The 25225-nt window shown below is 41.2% G+C and overlaps 1 protein-coding gene across 3 annotated transcripts in view; it reads right to left on the bottom strand.

The window, feature by feature from the left end:
* Positions 1–25225, bottom strand: part of LOC122574199 (serine/threonine-protein kinase 25) — a 115272-nt gene that overhangs the window by 47739 nt on the left and 42308 nt on the right. For 2 of the 3 annotated variants that reach the window (XM_043741481.1, XM_043741482.1), the window contains exon 2: positions 16841–17100. The exons of the other annotated variant lie outside the window; for it this stretch is intronic. In XM_043741481.1, the coding sequence (XP_043597416.1) occupies positions 16841–17074 (234 nt within the window). In that variant the 5' untranslated portion in view covers positions 17075–17100. The remainder of the gene's footprint in view (positions 1–16840; positions 17101–25225) is intronic. 3 annotated transcript variants of the gene reach the window in all.

Genomic DNA, 25225 nt, shown 5'->3' with positions numbered 1-25225 from the left:
TTTTAGCGGGCACAGCTCTCTGTGAAATATGCCGGCCTTAAATTCCCATCTACGAATCCATAAACGTCGATGGTATCAGCGAGAGTGAAAATATTTTTTCGAGCAGAAAGACGGTACTCGTGAAGGATGTTGCGATCGATAGGTCGTAATCGAAACTATCGAAGTTATCGGTCGGAGTGAAGTCGAACGGCGCCGAGGAATCGATAATGCGGTCAAAGGGAAAAGAAGGGAATACCAAACAAGCTTGCTTCGACGTGAACTGGATTGTACGCGAACGTCGACTCTTATACATTGGCGATTGGTCGTAGTTCGCGTTTCAATTCCACATCTTGAAACCCATCCGTTGTATTTTCACTCGTAGAAACTTCACTTTTCCTCTGTCCGCCACCTTTCCTTATTCTTCTCTTCTTATGGTGTTACTTGTTGTTTCAATTGCTGACATTCTTTTTCCGTTAGATGCCGTTTATTGCAGCTTTCCATTTCTGGAGTTATTTTTCCTTTTTCATTGCAGCAACTTCTTTCTGGCGAACTTGTACCGCAGTTTTATTGCTGCGATTCCTCCTTTGGTATCATTCCACTGTTTTTTACGAGCGTTTTTTTTACTGTCTTTGGAAGTTCTTAATTGCTCCTTCATTGTTCGAATTATTTTCTCGTATTCTAGAATTTCTTCAATTTTTCGAGAATTTTTCTTTCGGTGTCCTCGACAGTTTTCGCGTTACTGGAATTTCTCAATTTTTCTTTTTTATTCCTAGAATTCGCTCCTCGACGTCGCTGAAATTCCTTCCTCCCCTCATTGTTTAATCATTGGAATTCATTCTTTGGTATCTATTATGGCTTTTTTATTGCTGGCATTCCTTTCTTTCTTCGACGATTGCTTTTATATCCGGAATTTTTTCTTCATACGATTCTTTTGAGGACATTCGGTAGTCCGTAAGATTGCTTCAACAAACGTAGAAAATTTTCCAAGTTCCAATCTTATCGTAGCAGATTGTATTCCGAGAATCTTATTATCGAAAGGAAGTCCATTGTTTGGCAGCCTATTTCTTTCTTTTTACCGTTAATATAGAACGCTAACGTCTACAGAGATAGTTACGTGCAGGAAGATAGCCAACTGTCAAAAATACCCGCAACGATCAATCAATGCTCGGGCGATTTCGATGTTCAGGATCATAAGCATAATATTCGTCGAGAATATACATACACTGCCACTGTATTCTTCAACTACGTTACTTTTTACAGCCACAGTATACGTTTGAACGTCTTGTCGAACGAATACACGAAAGTTTGAGAAAAAAGAATCTATTATACGTACAATCTCAGTCCATTGGGCAAGGTATTGCATGCAGCCCTGCGTGTCGCTAAACTCGATACTTTAATTTAAGATCACGCTGTATCGCAAAGAAGGCTCGTGTGAATCGATCGTTTCGTCGCAGATTACCAAGGAACGGCAGCTACCTTATAAATTTTAATCATCGCTCGAACCTCGTGATATCGTCGAGGAATACTTAAATGAATTTCTGCACGGACGAAACGCGACAAGAGGTGCTTCGGCTTTAGGACGGTCGAAGCTTGGACGAGCTGAATTTCGCGACAGGTTGGCCTAAAATGCCTCATCGATTTTCGCGAGCTGATTGTCAGCTTCGACGGATTCCCGGTCAAACTTTACTTTACGACCAGCTGTTTTGCCACATTAAAAGCCAAAATTATCAACTTGTCGAAACAAACAAGAAACAAGTTTCTTAGGAGAAGAAGAAACCTTATGCATCGGCGCAATGCAAATTTATAAGAAAGGGAAGCGTATCTGTAGAAAAACCAGTACGCGTCGTCGCTTAGTTGGAAAGAAAACTCAATGCTCCGACTCGTTTTCCCATTCGCCAATTAAATATGTTTTATTGTTTATTGGCGATGATTCTTAGACCACGATTTATAATCTTTCGTACAAGTTCAATGGATCGTCGAAGAATAACGTGTCTGACGCTCAACAATGATCCAGCATCCATTGCAAGAATTAAAAGGCTACTAACACGGTGGTGAAATAAATTCTCGAATTGTCCAGAAATATTGGCCTCGTCAAATGGCGGTGCAATGACGCGTAGCGTACATTCACAATGCGTTCGTTTCGGACGAGAGAATCGAGAATCATATTTCTCGGAGGATTTATCGGGATGCAAGCGAGAGGGGGGGAAGGAGGGATCGAGGGGGAGAGAAAGAGTGGGTTGTTCGACACAAGGGGCTGAATCAGAAGCGCGTGCGCCGGCCAGCTATTAAATTTTAATGGTATCGTCCGTGCGGAATGAATTTTAATAGTGGCGCGTATGGACGGATGCGATTTAAAATCCGGTCGACGCGTGGACGTATTTTTGCGAGGTCGGTTGGTAAATAAATCAGCCCCCGGGTTTTATGGTCGTTCTGAATAAGACACGAGCATCGTGAATCGACGGGCTCCGACTTTCCATCGTAGCGGTGCTCCTTCACGGCTAAATGGTTCATTAGTCGCGAGCTTTGACTTACAACGTAGCTGTAAAACAACGTGTAAGAGAACGGAGCTCTGTTCTTTCGCGTTCATAACCGATGCTGAACGATCGGCCAATGGAAACCGACAACCGACCGGTGCAATCTCCGACGTTTCTCGGCGCTGTTACGTGAAATTACCATTAAATGCCGATCTTTGATGATTACCCGACGATTCCGATAACTGGAGGAATACACGAACATCGATCGATTAATTGACGATGATTAGATGATAATCGAAGATGTCTCGATTTTATTCTATTTTAGTTGACGAAAATATAACGAATTCTTTTTCATTCCTTTTCTATGCGTGTATATCGGTTCGTTCGATTCTACGACATTTCTCCATCGATTACTACGATCTTTCGAAGAAAATCGTTGGTCCGTAGATTTAATTTGATCCGTTAAAAATCAGTCTCATTTTACGAGTTTATTATATCTGGCGTATTTTAACGACACCCTTTATTTGATATCTTCGTCGCTCTTTTCAATATTCAACTGTTATATCTTTGCACTTAGAGGATCCAATGATATATTTGTCGGCTCGTCGTCAGAAGAAAGGTACTGGGCATATAACGATTCCTCACTGGAATTATACATTTTCCTCGTAAAATTGAAACGACTTTTATTAACACGAGTATGAATTTTACAGAGTTAACAAACAACCGCGTTGATAAGACACTTATGACAATGGCTTAAGGTTCGATAACGAATCCACGGTAAACAGGATAAATCTGTATTAAACGTAAAATACTTTAACACACAAACACGTTTAATGGGACGCTCTATATATACTGCTCGATGTGTAACTCTCCAAGGCGATCGCACGAATAATAGACTGATGGAAATTTTTCCTTCCTTTACGATTGCGTTCGTTTGTTATATACTGGTCCGAAGCTTCGAGAAGGTTCCAATCGCCATTGCTAGGCAATCTCTGCTTGGAGTCTGATTGTTAATACAACGTGTGTCCCATTATATTGACACCTCCGAGGAAAAATGTCCATCCCGTGACCGCGGCTACGTTCGGCGACCAGTTGTGTCACCTCGAACCCAATCCCACTATCACAAGTCTCGCGAACAAATACAATCGGATTGAATGACAATTGTTTAATTACGGCTATAGTAGAATCTAGATTACAATATTACGGGATTTTCCCACAGTTCCAAAGGGGAGGCTCCAGCGTCCTTCCATCTCCGACATATTTATATAAGATCGATAGCTTGCTTGTATTGAGTAAGAGTAGCGCGGAATTTATTCAGCAACCTAATACTTGGCCGTGATTGACGATCGACGAGAGAAGAGAAATAAGCGATCGATGACATCGTCAGACATTCAGAGATCGTCATTCATCCGGAGTAACTACATACGAAGTTTATCATCGAATGAAATGGGAATGTCACAAGATGGGAGTGTAACGGTAACTATCATACGCGTCCATGTATGTATATATTTATACGCGTTCGTTTTGCAATGCAAGAGAACTAAAATATCGTTGCGCAACTCGCGGCTGCACAATGGCGCGAAGTATGGCCGAGTGAAAGGCGACGAGATATGGCAAGGGGCTTGCAACTAACACGAGTCAATCGTATATATATATATCGTCGCATTTACAGTTACATATTATACATACACAGATACACGTTTACGAGCTAATTCGATTCGGTTTCATTTCTGTGGTCTTCGAGGTTGCCTACTTTTTAGCCCCTAAGATTTTTCACTTATTTCTTAGGATATCGTCAAACCGAGATATCGTCGACAGCTGAGAACATCGAAACGAACAACGATATTATTATATTAGGTTGTCTGAAAAGTTCCTTTCGTTTTATAAGGAAATAATAGACGCAGAACGTTTTCTTGTTTTATATTATTTTGTCGAATTACGTACGATCCATTCTGTTCTGTCGAGATAAACACAGCGAAATTTCACACACTTGGTTTCACGTTTGTATGAAGGCGCACTGCTGTAAAAAACACGTTTGCGAAAGAAAAACACTTTTCGGACAACCTAATACGAGTGCAACACGCTCGGTTTCTGCTGCTCAATTTTACGGTACTTAAACAACGGCTATCGAACGGCACAAAAATAAATACGAGGTTTCTCCTTTTGACGAAATTTCGGTTAAACGTTACTCCATTCGTTCCTTTACTTGCTTACTTAATTCTTTCACGTAACATCGTTCTTCAAAATGTTAGTAACTAATCCATGTATTCGCTGCTATTGAATTATGACTATTCTCTGGAATACGAAATATGGTTGAACAGCGATTAATATCCTTTCACAAAGAACTCTGCGAAATTTCTATGGCAGGATTAATCAAAAATTAACGGCTTCCGCGAGATCGAGAAGTTTCAATTGCAGAACATGCGCAACGTATAAAGAAATCTGCCAAACGTACGAAAGATCGGTGCTGCGTGCAGAAGAAGCAGAGGAAGGAGGAAACGAATTCTTTTCCGGATGATGGAGTAGAACGAGGCGATACGAAGCACCGTGCCAGAACATGGGTGACATAATCGCTGCACGATCGATATACTACTTGTCTTATCGAGTGTCAGAAATACGTTCATGGGATCGACCACGTTAAGGATTTGCCCCAATTGTGTCTCCACTGGTCACGATTCTCCTTGTTCTCGGATGATGAAATTTTCCATGTCGATTACCCATTGGATAAAGACTCGGATTGTCAGCGTCGATAAGCCTCGTCGATCGACTACGTCCTAAATTATATTTCACGTCGTCTCGTCTGATATGCCCACGCGTTTTACTTTGCTCGATGATTTAATTTCCTATCCTTCAACTTGGCGCAACAACCGATTTCCAGAAATTGCCAGGTTTCTGTGATATTCCAGCAACCTGTGATTGTGATAACGATCGCTATGGTATTTCGTAGACACGATCAGCGTGAAATTTCCATTGCTCTGTCCAAAGAGCGCTTGACGTTTCGTTTTAACTGGTTCATACTTAATAAGTTACTTTCGAAACCTGAATCCATGATAATTTATTATGCTAATGATATTAATAAATATCTGAGCTAGAAATTCCGGACTATACAGACTTCTCTTTTACGGTTTCGTAATTTCGCTGTTAAATACCGAAGTAATTTATAAAATATAAAGTTCGACTTGTTCTATTAGCAAACTCGTTACTATCGTTGAAGGTTAATCGTTAATGTTGGTAACTCGTAACTTATGGAAGGATTTAGAATAGTGAAGAATGGAGCGAGGTACGATTCTCGAGGTAGATCGTCGAGTTTAGCTCGACACAACGGAGGACCGTAAAGAGTTAAAGCGAGAGCGTGCTGAAAGCAGTTGGCATTAAAGAGCGCGTTTCCCTTTCGAATGCCGCTCTGACATTTGACGTGGTTGGGACAGTGCGTGTAATGCAGGCCAGAGTCGACGACCATGTTTCCGAAATCGAACGTTCGATATCGCGTTCGCAAACGAAGATAAATGAAATTTCCGCGGAAGTTCGCAGACTCGTCGAGCAAAGGAAACTTCGCGTGTTTCTTACGAGCAAGTTTCTCCGCTGCGTCGTACCAGAATCTTCGCAGACATCGCCAAGTTTCCAAGATACATCTATCTTAGGTGGGAAGACGATTGTATATAACAAGCATGCGCGACACTACTTTTAAAAAACTGCCGTACTAGAACCTCGGAAACTTGCCTTGCTAAGCAATAACGATACGCGCGGTGAACACGACTTTTCATTTATTTGAGTGCACCATACGACCGCTCTCGTTATTTGTCTTTCTCTTTTTTATGTTATGGGAATATACCGACATACTGCGAGCAGTCTATTGAAAAGGTATTTTTTCTTTTTTTTTTTTTTCTTTTAATAGAATTTTTTCCAGAGAAATCGTACAACTTTTCGTATCAATTTTTTCTGCGCGGTTGTTTGCCAATGTTCGGAGAATATTGACCATTCTTTTTCAAGTGAAAACAATCAAAAGTCGTCTTTCGGTTTCATTTTTCATACAGAGTCCGATGCGAAGAAAGGTCTCGCGATCTCTTTGTAAAAAAATCTGTAGTGACAAAAAGGTTTATATAATCTATCGCTATCTAGTTCATCAAGAGATGAAGCAACGCGTGATTCACTTTATTCGGTAATAAAACAACGTTACGATCTCGTTCAATTTGCAAAACGATAATATGAGTTTACTTTACGCGAAATAGACGACATCGGGAACCGTCTCTGGGAATGTCCGGCACGCTGACAAGTTCGGCAAATACTATACAGCAGTGATCAAACTTCGGAAGCTAGTAATTCGCTATAATTTACACGTTAAACGATGCTTGGCAACTGTCAACGTAGATACGCTATTTACGTTTGACGATAAACACCGATCGTTTGAGCGTATTGCAATCACGAAAATTTCGGTCATTCGCGCAATCACGTTGTAATTTTCCATTATGTTTACGGTTCTGCGTTTGATTAATTTCCCAAGTGCTTGATAATAATAATCAGGCAAACGAGTGGCTCGTGTAATGGAATCCACTTTGGCTGAATTTTTCGAAGCCTTTCCATTTCGATATTAAATTAAAAAAATATCTCTAATTCAATGTATTTTCAAAATTTCCATAATATCCTATTTAATTAGGCATAATTCTTTCTCATAATTATAAATTATACCTACGGTAGTTACACAGAAAGACCAAGTCTATCGAAAGAGATAAAAATCGACGTTGTATGTCATTTAGCGTCTGTAACATTTAAATCATTGGTCGCAAATTGACCGACAAACGCTATAAAATATTCGAGGAATTTTCATACGCAACAATCCAGAGATTTGCTTGCTTTCGGGTTCTTCGACCGGCGAGTATATTTATGAGGCACGTGAAGCCTCAATCTTACGCGAGTCAAGCCACGATTTAGGGCGTGTTTCTAGCAAACGAGATTTATATCCACAAGCGACCAGATGAAATCTACCTTGCCGAGTCCCATTTCGAGTTTATCATCCGAAAGAAGCCGAGCTTCGATTTCTCGTGTCGTTTGACCAGCTCATAAATAATAGATCGGAGGGGATGCGATCGTTAGTAAATACTTGATGACAAGCGCTTCGGGGATGGAATAAGAATAAGGTTGAAATCCTGCTTCGTGGTGCGAGCTTCTAGAAAGTTTGCCAATTTTAGCATTACCAGACTACAAGTAGACAGGATGACTGACAGAGGGAAGAAAGAACTGTAACGTGGGATAAGGATTGGCGGAATATTCGATCCTTTTCCAAGGGTTGCGAATAGAGTGACTCGTGAGAGTATTTCAACCCTCGTCATTCCTATGATCGCGAATTTCCTAATTTCTATGTGTACATAGTGTGTGTTATGTAAAACATTATGTAAAACAATTGTGGTAATTACATAGGTCAAGTTTGAAGCTAATTTGAAAATGTATGTACATAGGAGTTATTTATTTAAAAAAAATTGTTATACGGCACGAACAGCCACCTGAAGGGTATAGTAAGTTTCGAAAATGGTTCTTTCGAATCTGTTTCGAATTTGGCCAATATAATCAGGATAGCCGTGCGATGTTTCGCACGGCACGCATAATATATCCATAAAAGTTTCTACAAGTTTGAACACTTTCGTGAGAAACTGTAGGCGAAAATGCCTCTTCACAAGGGTTAAGTACGCGACTGAAAGAAAGTTTCAGCCGCGCCAACATCTGCATTCGATGCTCCAGAATTGGATGGAGCTGGAGCGCTCGACAACGCTGACATTTCTTAAAGTTAAGCAGTGTGAAATAGCGGCGTGGTCGAAAATCATTGCTCCCTGCAACCGACGCGACGACTGGAAATAAAACAGCGTCGACGTTGAGCACTCTGTTTTATGCCAAAAAGTCTGATGGGTGCTTCTCGCGAAGAGCCGCGAAAGAGCACGTCCCCAGGAAATACGGGGGAAATACAGCAGCTTCGAGCGCTACAGTCAAACACAGTTTCGAGAGGGAATTAATTAAAAATTCTCGATGGAACTAGAGAAAAAGTGTCCTCGAAGATAAAGAGAACAAAGAAGGTAAGATGGTAGAGAGAATCTATGTTGCAGCGAATTGTATTATACAAGGGAATTGGTTCTTGTGAGAAAAATTACCGAGGAATTGTTGTCATAGGAATCCACTGTGATCCGTCGTTGTGTTGGCTGAGAAAGTAGGTAACGGAATGTCTATTATTTCGTCGGCCTTTGATGCACTACGCTCTTAATATCACAGGGCTGATATGTAAAAGCGGGACATTAACGGCAAATTACACGGTGCATAGGAATTTCCACGTGAGAAGTCATCGCGACAGTGAAACGTCGGCTTAAAAACATTCGTTTCGCGAACGAGGGTTTACGTCGTCCGACGATTATTAAATCGTTCTTCTACGCCTCTCATTAAAAAATTCAATTACCTGTGCGCCACGCCTGCATCGCGTAATCTGTGTAAACGGCACCAACGCCGTTAACAACGAGCTTCCAAAGGGCGAAACTATAATATACAGGGTGTCAGAGAATATTTGAGGATATTTGCAGGACTTTTCTATTGTAACGATGTAAAAATTTGATACGTTGAAATATGCCGGTATCCACAAATCAACTAACAAATTTTTCCTTCTATCTATCTGTGTGTTTCTCCGATGATAAAATTCGCAGAACTAAATAAATGGCACGGGATATGGATAGGATTTCGACTGTGATATTAAAATGTTTTTCCTTCGAACGTTCAATTGTAGCCACTTCGCACAACCAGTTCTTATTACTTACCGTGTCTGTTTTCGTATCGCATTTGACGTAACATGGCCCACAATTAAACGAATACCTCGAGAAGACTGCGAAGGAGACACGAAATTATCGCACGACCTTCTAATATCCTCATTCGAGACGAGAGAAAGGTACGCACGAACCGGAGAGAGAAACAACATTGAAATTACGTGTCTGTCAGTATATGTCGAAGAATTATTTATCATCTCGAGGTGATTGGCCTTAAAGTAAGCGTAAGTTTCTCCTGGGATGGTGCAGACAACTGATCATAAAAGGACTGGGGCTGTATACGTTTTTCACGGCAAAAGTTAAGCTTTTACGATCGGACCTGCTCGTAGCTGGCATCAGGAAACTCGTAACCGGAAGATACCGCGGCAGCAAGGCCGTTACATAGTTACCATTAGACGATCTGGCCCCCTGCTTATATTGGGAGGGTCTTCCTGTTAGTGGCCGCAGGGGAAATGCGCGTGGGATGCATTAATGGCTGCCACCGTAAGTGTTTAATAGCCTAACTACTTCGAAGCGAAGCTGGCTAATTGTTGAATATATAGTCGCGTCTATTACAAACATTTTTCAAAACTCTCACCACATAATACAGGACTTTGAAACGATTGCTTTAACGTGAAAAAATTATCGAGTCCTGTGTAGATTAATATCGTCCATCGTTTAATTCTTCCAGCTACTATTGCATTGTAAAAGTTCAGATACGCGTGTCTTCGTTTCCTTCGAACTTGTTTAACGCTCTTGCAAACGTTTACACCAGTGAACGAATCGATTACTCAATCCAACGTACGTACGTTTTTATCGCTGCACGAAGAATCATCCTCTATATGATCCATAAATAGTCTGTGCATATATTAGATAAAAGAGTATTAAACAAGAAAAGTAAGTTAAAAATTTGTCTTCTTCAAAATAATATTAATCTTCCAATAATTTCCAAATAATATTATATTACGATATTAAGCAGTCTCCTTCAAAATAATATTAATCTTCCAATAATCTTCAAACAATATTATATTACAATATCAAGCAGTCTTCTAAATATATTGAAGCAAACTTCTTCAAAATAATATTAATCTTCCAATAATCTTTAAATAATATTATATTACAATATCAAGCAGTCTTCTAACTATATTGAAGCAAACCATCTAACCAGCTATATCGAGCTTATGACAAAAAACAGTTATTTTAAAGCATCGTGTGGTCAACCGAGCCGTGCAGTAGAAACGGAGCGTCAACGACGGACAGGAGAGCTTGGAAACTAAATACCGGTGCAGCGTCCCACAAATCTGCCGTTATTTCGAAACCACGTGGCAACAAAAAATAAACGTCAAACAGGGTTGCGTAAAAAAATAACTTTATAAAGAGCGGTACAGGCCGGCAGCGCAAAAAACATCACGATTATCCTAACCCTGGTCGCTACTTGCTCGCTCGAAGCCAACAGGGGAAAAACTACACGTACCACGAGCGAATGGTTCGATGGTCGAGCCGAACATTGCTGAAATCTGGTCAGCGCGGCAAGTTTTGCGAGGAACATCGGAATTTCCGCGGCGCATCCATCGTTTACGGAGCAACGATTCCACCGTTCGCTACCACCGACCTTTCTCATACGGACGATTACACAACTCCTGACACTGGCACTTATCCCGTTACACGGTATCCTCTTTCCTTTCTCATTTCGTCGTCGCCACGCTCGTTCCTTCGCTTGTACTTAAGCGCCACCTTATACGGTGTAATTAAATTCTTCCTTCCAACGATTACAAAGTCGGTCGATCGATCGTTCGTGTTCGGTACATCCAGGTTCTGTACGGGACACCGGGTACATTCCGATGATTCTCCACAAGAGAATCGTAATTGCACGGTACACCGGATCGTTCGACCCCCGAAGCACGGTCTTTTAGCAATTTTGCACCGTTATTATTGCAAATTGCAATCGTATCCCTCGCTTTTCAGAAACGCATCTCCACCAACAATTTTAATTTAATTTCTCATGAAGGAACGTGCTCCGTGTGGACGCGGTTTAACGTTCATCGATCGAACCTCTCTGGTTGGCTGGCTTTTAACGAAAACCCTTCTCGTTTAGCTGTCCCGCGTCGTTGAAACGCAAAAATTGCACGCCCTTTGTCTCAACCAGATCGATCGCGGGGTCGATCATAGGCTAAAATTGTCCGTATGCCGGCCGATTAAACATCGGTGGCAAAAGAAGAACACGAATATGCATCAGGGACCGAGAGAAGTGGATTTTCCAACTGCCCAACTAGTTTCCCAATGCTTCGACGTGTTGCGCTCGATCCTATTCTGTTTGCGAAATCCTTCATTTCCCAGCAGTTAATGACTAAACGAATCAGAGGAGGAATTGGCATCGAAGAATTTCGGTAAACAACGGAGGAGCGTCAAAATCTGCCTCGAAATCGCTCGTCAAATATTCATCGCGCATCGATAATCGTTCTCGGTTCCCTCGCGTTCATTATGGTGTTTTCCTTTACCCCGTAATATTTCGATTTTCCATTTATGAAAACGGAACGGTTAATTTGCCAAGAATTAACGACATTTGCTGGGAGTTAAGTGGGTGGCCAGTGTAATCGTGCTGATTACGACCGAATTCTGTCCACTGATTGTCCAAGCACGTTCTAGACAACGTTACCAACCAACGCTGTCAGCCAGGGTTGCTGCCGACACGAGAATATCCGTGTAACCCCCATGGAACGACGATGAGGGTGAATTTTCGGATAATAGGCACGTCTCGAGTGGTCGGCGTTAATTAAACGTATCAACGTTTTGATGTTCTTCGTATCTGTATTTGATCGAACTTCTAATAAGGGGAGTGTTAACAAATTTGATGAAACTTTGTCGTAGATAAGTGGACAGGTGAAAAATGTTTTTCCCTGACTCTGCCTCTTTTTCGATATGTTTTATCTAGATCGTGCACGTTTGTGCAAATTTATATTTTTTATCAAGCGTACTGAAAAAATGATATTTTAATAAAAAGTTGTCGCGCCTGCTAAACATTGAAAATAGTCTGCTGTAACTTTTATATCCAATACGTCTGTAAATTTTCGCAGTTGCAAATTCCTCGTAAACGCATAAACATCCGCAGCCTGGTTATTAGTTGGATTTGTCAACGACTCAGTTTTCATTAACTTTACGATTTTACTAATATTCGTGTATCGTAATAAATCGGTTTAAAGTATCGAATATTTATGAGCACTAATTTGTATACTGTCTTGCTAACAACATCTCTTCCATGTTAAGTGTCTTCTCTTTAATTACGTACGATTTTAGTTTATTGTTACTAGTCTCTCTTTCTGTTATTATCATTGTATTAGCACAATATATATTGTGCCATGTACCATCACACACTTTCACTTTCTTCTCTCTGTTTCAATAGAACAACTTCGTACACCGTTGGAGACAAATTAATCATACGTCTAAAAATTAAACTACGTACCAAATGTCTTCATAGCGAATGGTACACGTTCTCCTCTACACTGACAGAAGAAAAGAGAAAATATTCGATGTAATCACGACGAGAATAAAAATAAAGAAACATCCTGAAAATCGGATTCGACTGTTCCTGAAGCAATTTGCGTATCGGCTAACTTCTAAGCAGATGGAGGCTGAAGAACGCGAAAGGGTCGAGAGTTCGATACCTAGAAGGGTGTCTTTTAACGAAAAGAAGCGTTAATCCACTTCTCCTCGATCTATTAAACTGTCTTTGTTCTCCGCCACGCAGCAACACTTTTACCCTCGGTTGGACGCGTTTAATGTTCTCCCCTCTGTCGCACGCCTCTTCTACCCGACACTTTCGATAGAGGAAATGCAATAAACAATCGCCACCCCTGCGATATCTATTAAGCCAGCAATTTCAACGTTAAAGAGAATATGCGATTTACTTGGAAATCGGAGGGAATTTTACTGGCAAACGAGCGATGGGCCCTTTGTTTCTAACGTACCGTGAAAACCTCGATCCGGATTCTATATCATTCGGACTGATTTATCGCGGAGATTTCGATCGCGATTGAAGGCTGCGAATGATACGGGTACGCGTCCCGCTGCATGATAAATAGCTTCATCCAGTAGGCGATTTATAGCAATTCGAGGCAGTCATTTAACACGTTCGTTATAACGAGCGATCAAGTGCTTAATCCTGCAGCTTCATTACTGGCCGTGTTTACCAACGTTAACGAACAGATTTACTTTAACGCGTAAGGATAACCTGCGCGTGCGGTTCTTGATTATCTCGAAAATAAAGGTCTAATTGCGGAGCTGCTCCTTCTCCGAGGCTTAACAATCGATTATAATTAAAGCCCTTTTTCTTACTAGACGTAACACGAGACTGGGACGTAGAGACAATGCGTAGAAAATTGTATAGGAGAATAACACCGTACGATCCTTTCGACGTACAAAGTGATCAACGTGTCTTGTTGCAAATTTCTCGATTTCACGATATACGTAATATGATTAACGTTATTATAGTCCTTGGAAAACATAGCCTAATAGAAGTGAGTGAAAGCTATTGGAAAAACAAATAGCTTGAAGGAAAGACCGGTGAAGTTGTAGATGCGAAATAGTCCAATTTTATCTGAATCTTTCTTAACTTTCGCTACGACTTTTCTCAACAACCTAATGTAATTTTGATTACATAATTTGTTCGATAGATTAGAAAGTTAGAGACCTGCAGGCCTTCGGTATACGATTTTACACCGATAATTGCGTAACTTTCATCGATGTTCCTCTTTCAATTAAAGATTTTAGAATAAACAATAAATCGCAGTTACCGATCTCAACCGTGCCGCGTGTGTTTGAAAGCACATCCTTTGGAATGCAAAGCCGCGTGGCGACGAGACACGGAGACTTTGGCGATGGACAGTTTAATCTAGTTGTTAATTTATAGCGTTTCGGGCGAGTCCTTTAACACGTTCGTTATCAGAGCCGAATAACACAAAGGACTTAATCTCGCCGGTTCATTTGCATGCAAACCTCTTGAAGCGGCGACCGGAACCGAGACGGAGCCCCGATAGATGCAATTAAGTTATTCGTAGTCCTCCACCCTTTCGTCGTCGAAAAATAAACCGACCGCCTGCCAGCAAACAGGATGCAAATCGTGCCACAGGGAAATTACTTGGTAGGGATGACAGAAGGACAGGAAAAAAGGAAAGAGAGGGGACGAGTGAGAGGGGAGAAGAAATATTCAAACACGCAGAGAGATGAAAAACAATCGAGCAAGTTTTAGAGTAAAAAGACATTCCTCTGCCGCGGAACGAATATCGATGGACCGTCTAGTCAATTCGCGGCAGAAATTGAAGCGAAATTGGATCGCGAATGAAGTAGCAGCACGTGATAGCCATTTTCTGATACCATTCTAGGAATATAGAGTATCGACGATCCTTCTTCGTACGAGCGTTTTAAAGGGGGAGAAAAAGAAAAATGCAAGAATAAGAAAGAAAAGAATTAAACGATTCGTCGAAGAAAGAGACGTTCAGGCAGGCGTTTGCGCACTATCGGTCGAACATAAATCAACGATTCTAATGGAATCACAGGGTTGTTAAAGGCTGCGGTAAATGCACTACATTGTCGGGCAATCGCCTTTTCGTTCGTAAAAATCCTCCGCACAGTCTGACAATCGGAGAGGTATACGTCCGAGCCAATGACCCATGCGCGCTCGATAATTCCAGTGAAAACGATCGTCGCGTTTTTTCTTTTTTTTTTTTCTTTCTTTCTTTTTTTAACGAAACAATAACGTTAACGTTGCTATACGGGACCGTGAAAATGATACGATTGACCTATCCATCTGGTTGTTCGACCAATGTTGACCCATTTCAATTTCAAACACGCGGAGAGGGTGGTGATTCCCATCCATCTATTCGTCGATGTATCTAACCTGAATACACACGCGAAAATTGAAATTGGAACGATGCGGCCCGTGCCAGCGAGCCAGGCAAATGAAATTCATCGGGCTTGCTGCGAGAGATAACGCGTGTTAACACTTGGACCTTGGCAGAAACCAAGACGTTACGATATAAGAATAGATGATAAGTTGACCGGTGTCCATCTTTTTAATATTGTGCTGCGTGTATGTAACGTCTCTATGTTTGAATATTATAGCGATTTTCTTTTTAATTTCAAGCGAGGAAAAGATACATGTTTGTCACGAAGATGAAATGAGAAGGCAATTTTGGGATTTGTTAAAGTTCTCTTCTTCTTGAAATTCTGTTGCTAGTTATATACTGGAATTAACACTGAGCTTACCATGTCAAAAATTGTACATAAAAATGTGCATTCGTTGTTATTTCTCTTGTTCGTGCAACTGTAAATATGTAAATTCTTATACCAACAAAAATTGAGAAATCGATTAATCAGATAACATGAGGATTTATATAAAGTTAAATGAATAAAAGGAATAGCAAGGAATGTACAATTTTAAATTAAAGTTTGAAACCGGTCGTTTAGCCGCGTCTGGTAAGGTTGGTGTTAAACGTACCGTAATGTGAAATAAAAAGGAGAATCGGGAAGATCTTGATAGAAAATAGTAGCGAAAAGGGAGGCTGGTGCATGGCGAACAAGATGAAAACGAAAAGATAAAATAAATTTAGAAGAGACGGTAACGACTGCGTGGCAAGGCGCCCAGCACCTCTGTCAGCGAAATCGTCGCGTTTTCATGCGGTTTCTGCACCGACGAAGATAACTTCCCTTTGCATCGCAAACGCGATTTCCCATCGAGCGGAAAAATTTTTCTTTCCTCGACGACTTCAGCCATGCGAAGAGGAGCGTAGCAGCCTTTCTGGTCGGCGATTGATACAAATCTTTCTGAACGGTGCCAAAAAGAGACCGCATTTTTCCCCGCAAACTTATATCTAAAGTATCTCCTTTCTTGTTCTTTCAAAGAACGTTGCAAAAGGAAAAGGCAGGCGATTAGCGTGACGAAAGGTTGGCTAAAATCTCACGTCAATATGGCAAAAAGAAGGATGATATTTTGTCGATTGAAATTACGTTTTGTAAGAAATAAGAAAATGTCTACCTTTTTCGAGCGATCGTGTAACTACTGAGATCATCGATGGAAAAATTGGAGAATGTTAAGAGGAAAATCGTGTTTGCTACTCGAAACGTTCATAATCGATCGGACACGGCTGCAGACGTAACACGGTGAAAAATTCGTTTTACGTTCTCGATGTCGAATAATGGTTTTTAACACGATTTCAAGTATTACCGGTTTCGATGCTGTTCCCCTCAGGTGCACGCTTTATCGTAACTGTTCGGCAAGATTACTGTCACTTCGATTAATCGAACAGGTTTCGTTTCAGGCAGAAAGCAACAGGTGTATGCGCGAGATTTGTATATCAAACTATTTCGAACAAAACTCGTTCCATGCTTTTACTGCCTAATGATCGCGCGCAATTGCACAACCGTCTCACGCGGTACCATATACACGGAATTGCAAAAGGAACTTGACAAAACAGAAAATATGCAACGTTGACGCGTTCGTTCTCGGTAAATTGTGCAATTAATTTAGCATTCGCGATGCATTTCGACACGACGGAAAATACCGAAATAACATAACATCGTTGGTTACTTGGAAAATATTTTACATTTTTCAAGACTTACCGCCCTCGTGTTGAGCGTCTCATTCAGATTGGTGACGTTATTGTTGATGTGGTTGTTGTTGATATTATTGGTCGTGCGGGTTGAATTGTTGTTGCTCGAATGATGATTCGAGTTGTTTCCATTGTTGTGCTTATTGTGCTTGTGCAACACCATAGCGACGAACATTTTGGCCTCCTTTCCCGACCGGTTGGTCGTCAAACGATTTATCGTCCTTTCAGCGATCCGCAATTTCATTCGTTGTCACGGTGCATTCGCGTAAACTGAAACACCGTGAGCGCCGATGCCGATTCGTCCTCAGGGATGCAAATGAACGACAGAGAAAAGTGGATAGATGAATATTACACGTCATCCTTCTTTCGTCGTTGTTATATGCAAACGTAATGATACAATTTTGCAAAATGCGCGTCACTTTGGAACGCGATCGCGTCCATCTTTCGACGCAACGGGAATAATTTCTAGCTATCAATTTGAATGATTCTCGGTGGGGCGGCCGCTCGATGGAAAATTAAATCTCCAGAAAAACGATATTTCTCGAGGGCTGGCTGTCCGCGAGGATAAATCGCGACTCACGCACGCCCAGCTCGTTAATCTCGCGCACGACAAATCCATGCATCGTCCAATTAACGCCCTAACTTATAGCTGGCACGAACAGAAGCGATTATCTCGCGAGATTCAACGCGGATCGGTCCCAGCCACCTACCATTCGCCTAGAATGTATAATCAGCTCGGACTGCGTAGTAATGCCGCTGCATCCGAGTAAATTCTGGCGTTCATCATAACGCGCGAATCGTGTCCTGGCAACCTGCAATTCACGGGCTCCCCTTTTTATCGTATCCGTGTGAAATGAACGAGGTTGCTCGAGCCTCGACGTCGTTTTGCACGTGCGAGCACCGAGCACGTGAAGAACGCGACAGCCGACGGCTCGTATCGATTCGTTATAAATAGCCGTGTGCAATCGACTGCGGCCTCCTTCTTCCGCGACTTATCCCTTTCGAACTGCTTGAATATTTTCCTTACCGAGAATCACCGACAATAGAATTTGCAGAATCCCTAGTTGGGCGCAATGGCGCGTAAAAATTCCGAAGTTTCATTGATATTAGAACGCGATAGAGCTAAACCTCTATATTACACGATGTTCGAGCCATTCAGACGACGCATCTTGATCAACCCTATAAGTTGAAAAGTTACGGAAGAGCAACGATGCTACGAACACTGTTTTCCTAACTATTTTCATCCGACGATGAATCAATTCTCGTCGAACTATGGACTATGCGTTCCTGAGGAATTTAAACATACAAAAATGTGCCAGGATATTCAATGTCCAATATTTACCGATCGAATGACTGGTTTCCAAATTTCATTAAAGTTGCACGTTCTTTGTTGCTTCTTTCGTTCGTCTAACTTTATGTAAATTCTTGTATTACCGGACTAATCGATTTCTCAATTTTTGTTAACACAAGAGTTTACAATTTTCAATGAAATATTGAAACGGGTCATTTGACCAAGCCTGATGATCTTCGCATTAACTGCATCTATAAAGAGATGGATTTGCTCAAACATTAACAATCTCATTAACACGTTTTGTATGAAATCATCGTATATACGTTGCTCCGAAGGGATACCAATATTTTGGAAGATAAAACGATGTCATCGCAGAGAATTACAACAGGCCATCGTGTTCTGGCTGTTGTTAAAACAGCACGACGACAAATTACCGCTAAGCATTTGACTCGATTACTACCTTAGCAAACACCTGGCGTTCAAGATCATTTATTACCCGCGCTCCGGCTCTACCGGACCCTCCATATTTCATGCGGAATACCGCGATAACGGTTCAATTTTCCTTTTATCCTGGCTGTGCTCGGCTTCGTCGGTGGCCCGGCGTTCGAACGGTTCCGTTTTGCGAATTACGCTCGCCGGAATTACGTAAGATACGCACACGGCAATCATCTTAACAGGTAACGCAACGGCGAATAGCGATAATTGTAGTTGGAGAGAGGTACGGGATCTGGGGCGACCCAATTTGATTACAAGGCAATGCTCTAGCCGCAATTATTACCTTGGGGCTAACCGCGTTAGATCGACTAGACAGGACTGCAACCTGCTGCTACATCGGCGTCCATCGAGCAATCGCTTCTCCGACTTGCAACAACTATTCCAATTAACAGTAAACACCATGGTATATCCGAGATCGTGCATTCCCACAGGAGAATGCAACAGTATTGCACAAATTGCACTCGTGTCAAGTTCATTGACGCTGGAACATGTTTCGTTCTGGGCGAAACTAAAGGCGATCGCGACTAACTGACGATGTTCTATAGAGCGTCACAAAAGATGCGTGAAGCAGATTCATAGAGTGACGTTTGGCTGATAAAGTTTAATCGTTAAAATCTAGGATACCCTGTATAGCACGATGTTAGCGTTAACGTTGACGTTATAACGACTGGTTTCGAGAGTAGTCCGTTAGAGCAACTGTTTCTGGTTAATTAATAATAGAAACGTATGATTACAAACGATCTTATAGAGACGACGCAATAGGTTTGAATTTGAGACTAGATTTCTCAGGGGCAGATACATTTATCATTGAATCGATTATTGAAGAATAATAATTACGTACAAGTGACAATGTGAGAGGGTTAAAATTTTCTAAGAAAGAAGCAGCTCCTATGTAATTCGTTAAAATACATACTCGTAGTAAGAAATAGTTATACCTCGCTACTAAACACCGTACGGTTTCGTTCGTGGCGTAGATAAATTTTCTCGAGTAGGAGCCACAGATATTTTCAACGTTCAGCGAAAATACTCTCCAGGCGAATAAAAAACCAATGATAAATGACTGTCTCCCGTTGGAATTCCGTCCATACGAAACCACGAACTTCCATTTTCACGTGATGTACGAGCACTTTCGTCGACTGGCACGTACTTTCTTCCGCTCAATGGCTTCCGGTCGCTGGGATTTATTGATAATTGGAAAAGTTACTATCGGCGATCACGATGCACGCAGAATGCATGGTCCATTCCTAGCACGATCCTGTTTTATCCTCTTTCTTTCCAGAACGCTGCTGACCGGATATTTGTGCCGACAATTTGAAACCAGTTAATGAAGTTACCTCGTTCAACTTCCCTATCCCGTGATTCGACGGCTGTTCAAACGGAATCCCACTTTCAAAGTTGCCTTGCGAAACTTTGCAATTATCAAGATTTTAGGCGTTTCAGTTTCGAGACAAACTATTTATTTTCTCACCATAAGGTACAGGTCCAAAGTGAATTCACGGAAGGAAAAGTAATCTGAAAGGTTTGCTTCTTGCATCGGAATCGTTAAATTCGTTGCAATTTCTTGACACTGAGATAATATCATTGATACCATGTCAAACCACGTATAAGATGCATACGCTAGTCCGCGACTCTTTACGCATTTATGAGAAACTGAAGTGCACGAAAATAGCAAACAACTTTTTTCAGCTTCTATTCTATATGTTAAATCATTATCTCGTACGAAAGCAAAAATCTAATCAGTTGAATCTTTTCTTTTTGAGTATTTAATCTAATCTCGATTATCGCGTTTCATATAAAATCAGTGGCGTAAACAGAGTCATATCTGTAGATTTTCGGTAAATAAATGACAAATAATAATAATCAGCGAAGGCTTCAACAAGCAACTGACCTCGGTTTGTAAAGATATCGAAAGCATCTAATTAAAAGTCCACAATACAGTGGTCGGAGAAAATAAAAACCGTATGGAAGAAAATACATTAGGTCTGTCACTCGAGATTTAATTACATGTATTACCATCGATTACGAACATTTATCAACTACTTTCTGCGTCAGATAAGATTTCAGCGTAAAATAGCCACTGATGTTTTGTCGTGAGACAATTTCGAAGAGAGAAGACAGCTCACTTCTCGGAGCTTTTTCTTACGCAAACCTTGGCAAACATTGGCGGTGTAATTATTGGACGACTAAAAACTGCAGTCTCGAGCAGGGGATCTGATCGTTTTACGAGGGTTTTACGTAGCCGTGAGCCACGAAACTGGTTCGTCGTGGCCGCTCTGTAACGCGAAAGCTTGACTGTCGCGAGTTAATTTCGCGTTAGTTCTCGGCCCTCGAAAACAACGAGCCCCGTGACCCGGCTGTCCTGTAAATCTCGTGTTTTATGGTGTCCCGTAAATTATCGCAGCGAATTCACGAAACGCATTAAGAGTCCCGGCGGAAGGGTCGCGCGATAATTATTTCGCGTACGCGATTACGAACAATGTAATAAATAACGATATATACGAAGAAGTATTTTCGCGCGAAGCAGTTTCGTGAATCACGATCTGCACGCAAGTCTGACCACGAACGGTCCGATTCTCTTGCTATGCGCTCAGTGTACGTATGTACGTTTGGTTCGCGTACCGCGAATTATTCTTCCTCCATCGCGTGTCCTTTATTGCTGCTCGTTAACTATAACATTCGCCATTCACTCATGCATTCTATAGTAATTCTTCCTGCATTTTGAAACGTATAGAACCATTCAAATATATTACCGTACGTTTGTTTTTCGACATTTCTAAATTGCTTTAAATATAATGGGACTCGGTGTTACGCGATTAAAATATCGCTAACGCTCTCGTATAACGTAGTTTGGAAAATAACGATAAGATTGGAATGCTTCTTAAAGGAATAATATTAAAAAAAAATGCAAATAAAGAAGATACGAATTCAGCGAAGCGAAAGAAAGTTCAACCGACGAAGAAATCGTAGCAGCAACCAAAGAGCGATATCGATGGAACTTAATTGTAAGCGAGTCTGAAATACACGCTTCCAGCATGTTGGAACCGAATAAAACCATTCTAACAAGCTACAAATATTTTGTCTTTGTTGCTTTTAAGAACGAACCGAAAAGATTCGAGATAAATTCTGGGTCCGAGGAATGTTGCAAACCGAAAAATTAGACGATAGAAATGTTGGACAAGGATTTGAATTTGAATGTGGTTTCTATTCAAACTCTTCGGATCCTTCTTCTCGAGTTCTCATACTTGGTGGCAAGATCTCTCTTTCTTTCTCTCTCTCTCTATTACTTTCTGCTAAAGTTGATTTCAATTGGTAAAACGGTGAACAAAAGTCTGCCCGAGGGAACAGGATACGCCGTTCTCTAAAATAAACTCGAGTAAGCCGCCGGGCGCAAGGACAACTGCATAGAACCTACTCGCGACAGATATTCCTACGTGAAGACTTTCTCTCTTTTTCTGTCTCTCCTCGAGCTTCCTTTCTTCAACTACGCAGATTCACGCAGAACAATCCGTTGCAGAATTCCGCAAAATGTTCACTCGGATGCGAACCGTTTCCCCAGCAAATTTCGAGAATGACGTTTCACGATTCGTCGAGTATGTGGATGACATACATCTCGTGGTTAGATACGTTAACTTCATAAAGGAAGGAACTTTTTCGTGGAAAAATATCAGAGTTGCTCGTAAATAAACCGCGCACGTTTATGCAAACTCGTGTGTTTGTTAATGGAATTAACTCTTTGCCTTGAAATTTTGTAATATTACCGTTTGAATAAATGAAATTTCATATCAGCAAAGTAATTAATTCCCCGTTGCGAGCAAGCTAATTTTTGCTTCTCTGCCGATACGAACGTGAGACAAATTTTTCAAAGATTCAAAAGTCAACCTATTAAGTTAGCGATTCGAACCTAAGAATCTCGTACAACCTCTATATACATATTTTATATTATAATTTTCATATCTCCTACGAATTGATAATAAACTTTAATTAGAAAGCGTAACTGCGTTTCGACATTATTCTCAATAAGATTGATTAGCTTCGTGCTTTATCAGCGTCCTCTTATTAACTCGGGTACGAAAGCTTCTTCTACTTTGCCGTGAGACTATTTATCTGGTTGGCAACTAAGTGATTGCAGATTTTATCAATACCACCTAATGACAAAGTCCGCAATCACTTAGTTGCCAACCCAATATAGACGAGCCAGCCGATTTACTCGTCGTTCCTATCGTTTCTTTCGTAGCGGTCCACTGATTTCATTCCATATTTCAGTATGATGTAGCGTCGTATCGTTTGCAGAAGTTTTCACGAGTTACTGCGCTCGTAGCATGACACGTTCGGAGGAAGACACCAGCAGCTCGTGCGAGAATATTGCAAGCCACGGGGTTCAAGTGTGTATCGGGATCAAGGGAATGGAAATATTGGTTCGGAGACTCCTATTCTTTTTACGATATGTTTGAAGACAAATGGGAATATTGCGTAAGAGTATCGAGGATTTGTTGCCGATTGCATTTGGCAGCAAGGGGTTATTGGATCGGTACGTCGAAGATTGCATTCGTTTCGTGATTTTCTTTGAAAAACGAAGAAACGTTATGTTGCTTTTATACAAGCGCATGGAATACGATTCACCGAAGGGTAGGATGGAACAAAAGAATCGAAATTACACGACTGCTTTCTAACAGACTAAAAATTCCATCATATGGAAAGCAGTTGCAATATTCAAAAGCTCTCGCTGAAGAAACTCCATGAAAATCGATTATTTTACATTTGCATTATTTTCTGATTGAATGCCTTCGCGTAACACGAAAATGTAAACAATCGGCTTTGGCTGCCAGTTGTGCTCGTGCACCAGAGAGTCCTCTTTCTTGTCGACCTTGGACCCTACAGCCTTGAAATGGATCCTACCGGGGAGCGGATTTGCTTGAAACTCTTTTTCTGGAAATGAAATGGAAACGACGGAAGCGCAAAAGGAAGCCGGATATAGACTAAATAAAATAGTGGCTCGATAAAAGAGGCGACGTATTCCGATCAGGTACTCGATACTCCACAGAAATTTTACATAGCCGACCGAGGTTGTCCAAACATCGACAAGTCTCATGTAATGCTAATGACGGTGAGTAGAATGGGCAAAAATAACAGGACCAGCCTGACGTGTTCCCAACTGGTAAGAATTCGCTGCAACTTTACAACGAAGTTTGTACGACGTTCGATCGTGCAACGAGTAATTTATTCTTTGTTAAAAAAAACAATTGACAGAGTCTCTAATTGACAGTAAATCTAAAGATTCACAATGGCGCGTGATGTATAAAAATATATAAAATATACACAGCAAAGTGAACATTACAATATATATGTCGGATTAGCATTATGATTGGGGTTGGGGTTAAAGGGGCGTGAAACGAACCTTCGTTATGGTTAGACTTTGTCGTTATGCAATAGAGAAGATATTGACTAATGCAAACACGATTGTTACAGATATCGACAAGTAACCGTAGTAATTAGATACTCGAGATGCTAGTGACAATGATTCTAGGTTCGATAATGAATCCATGGTCAACAGGATAACTCTTTATTAAACGTAAAATACTTCAACACGCAAACACGTTTAATGGGACGCTCTGTATATACTTCTCGATGTGTAACTCTTCAAGGCGATCGCACGAATAATAGACTGATGGAATTCTTTCCTGCCTTTTCGATTGCGTTCGTTTGTTATATACTGGTCCGAAGCTTCGAGAAGGTTCCAATCGCCGTTGCTAGGCAATCTTTGCTTGGAGTTTGATTGTTAATACAACGTGTGTCCCANTTATATCGACATTCCCGAGGAAAATGTCCATCCCGTGACCGCAGCTACGTTCGGCGACTAGTTGTGTCGCCTCGAACCCAATCCTACTATCACAAGTCTCGAACAAATACAATGAATGACAATCGTTTAATTACGGCTATAGTAGAATCTAGATTACAATATTACGGGATTTTCCCATAGTTCCAAACGGGAGGCTCCAGTGTCCTTCCATCTCCGACATATATATAGTAAGTGGATCAAATCTCTACTTGCATTTCTTTATTTGTAATCGCAAAATTGTTAATCTGCGTAAACATCTACAGTTTACTAATCGCAGATAAGATACAAAGATTCCTTAAATCGCTGAATAATTATCCGAAAAATTCGAGAAACGCGAGGAATCCCGAGAATTCTCGTGGAAGAAAGTTACGGACAAACAATCCGTAACAATACGCAAAACGAATTGTCTCAAAGCGAATTCCACGAGCCAGTGGTCGGTCCATTTGTTTCTTTTTTTTTTTTATTCTTTTTGCCGCCATGAGCTCAACGTGGAAAAAGCAGCTGAAAGAAGAACAGGAGCAAGCGGCCAGTAGAAGAGACAAAGAAGTACGCAGGCAGAAGCGAACTAGAACTCTAAGTTCTCGTCAACGGCGCATTGTCTTGATGCACATCGTGGTTCATATTCCACCTGCTATGCTCTCGGAACGCGCATCCAGTGTTACGTGTCCATTTACATAAGCCAACCTATGCCTGAGTTTCTGCGCTGATATAAGTGAGTGTGTAACTGACATGTATGCACCGACATGTGCAAACGCCGATACGGATGAGTGTCG

Source organism: Bombus pyrosoma, linkage group LG13, assembly GCF_014825855.1.
Source record: "Bombus pyrosoma isolate SC7728 linkage group LG13, ASM1482585v1, whole genome shotgun sequence".
Taxonomy (NCBI): Eukaryota; Metazoa; Arthropoda; class Insecta; order Hymenoptera; family Apidae; genus Bombus; species Bombus pyrosoma.
The sequence above is the reverse complement of the archived record's forward strand: the minus strand, read 5'-3'. Positions and strand labels throughout refer to the sequence as shown.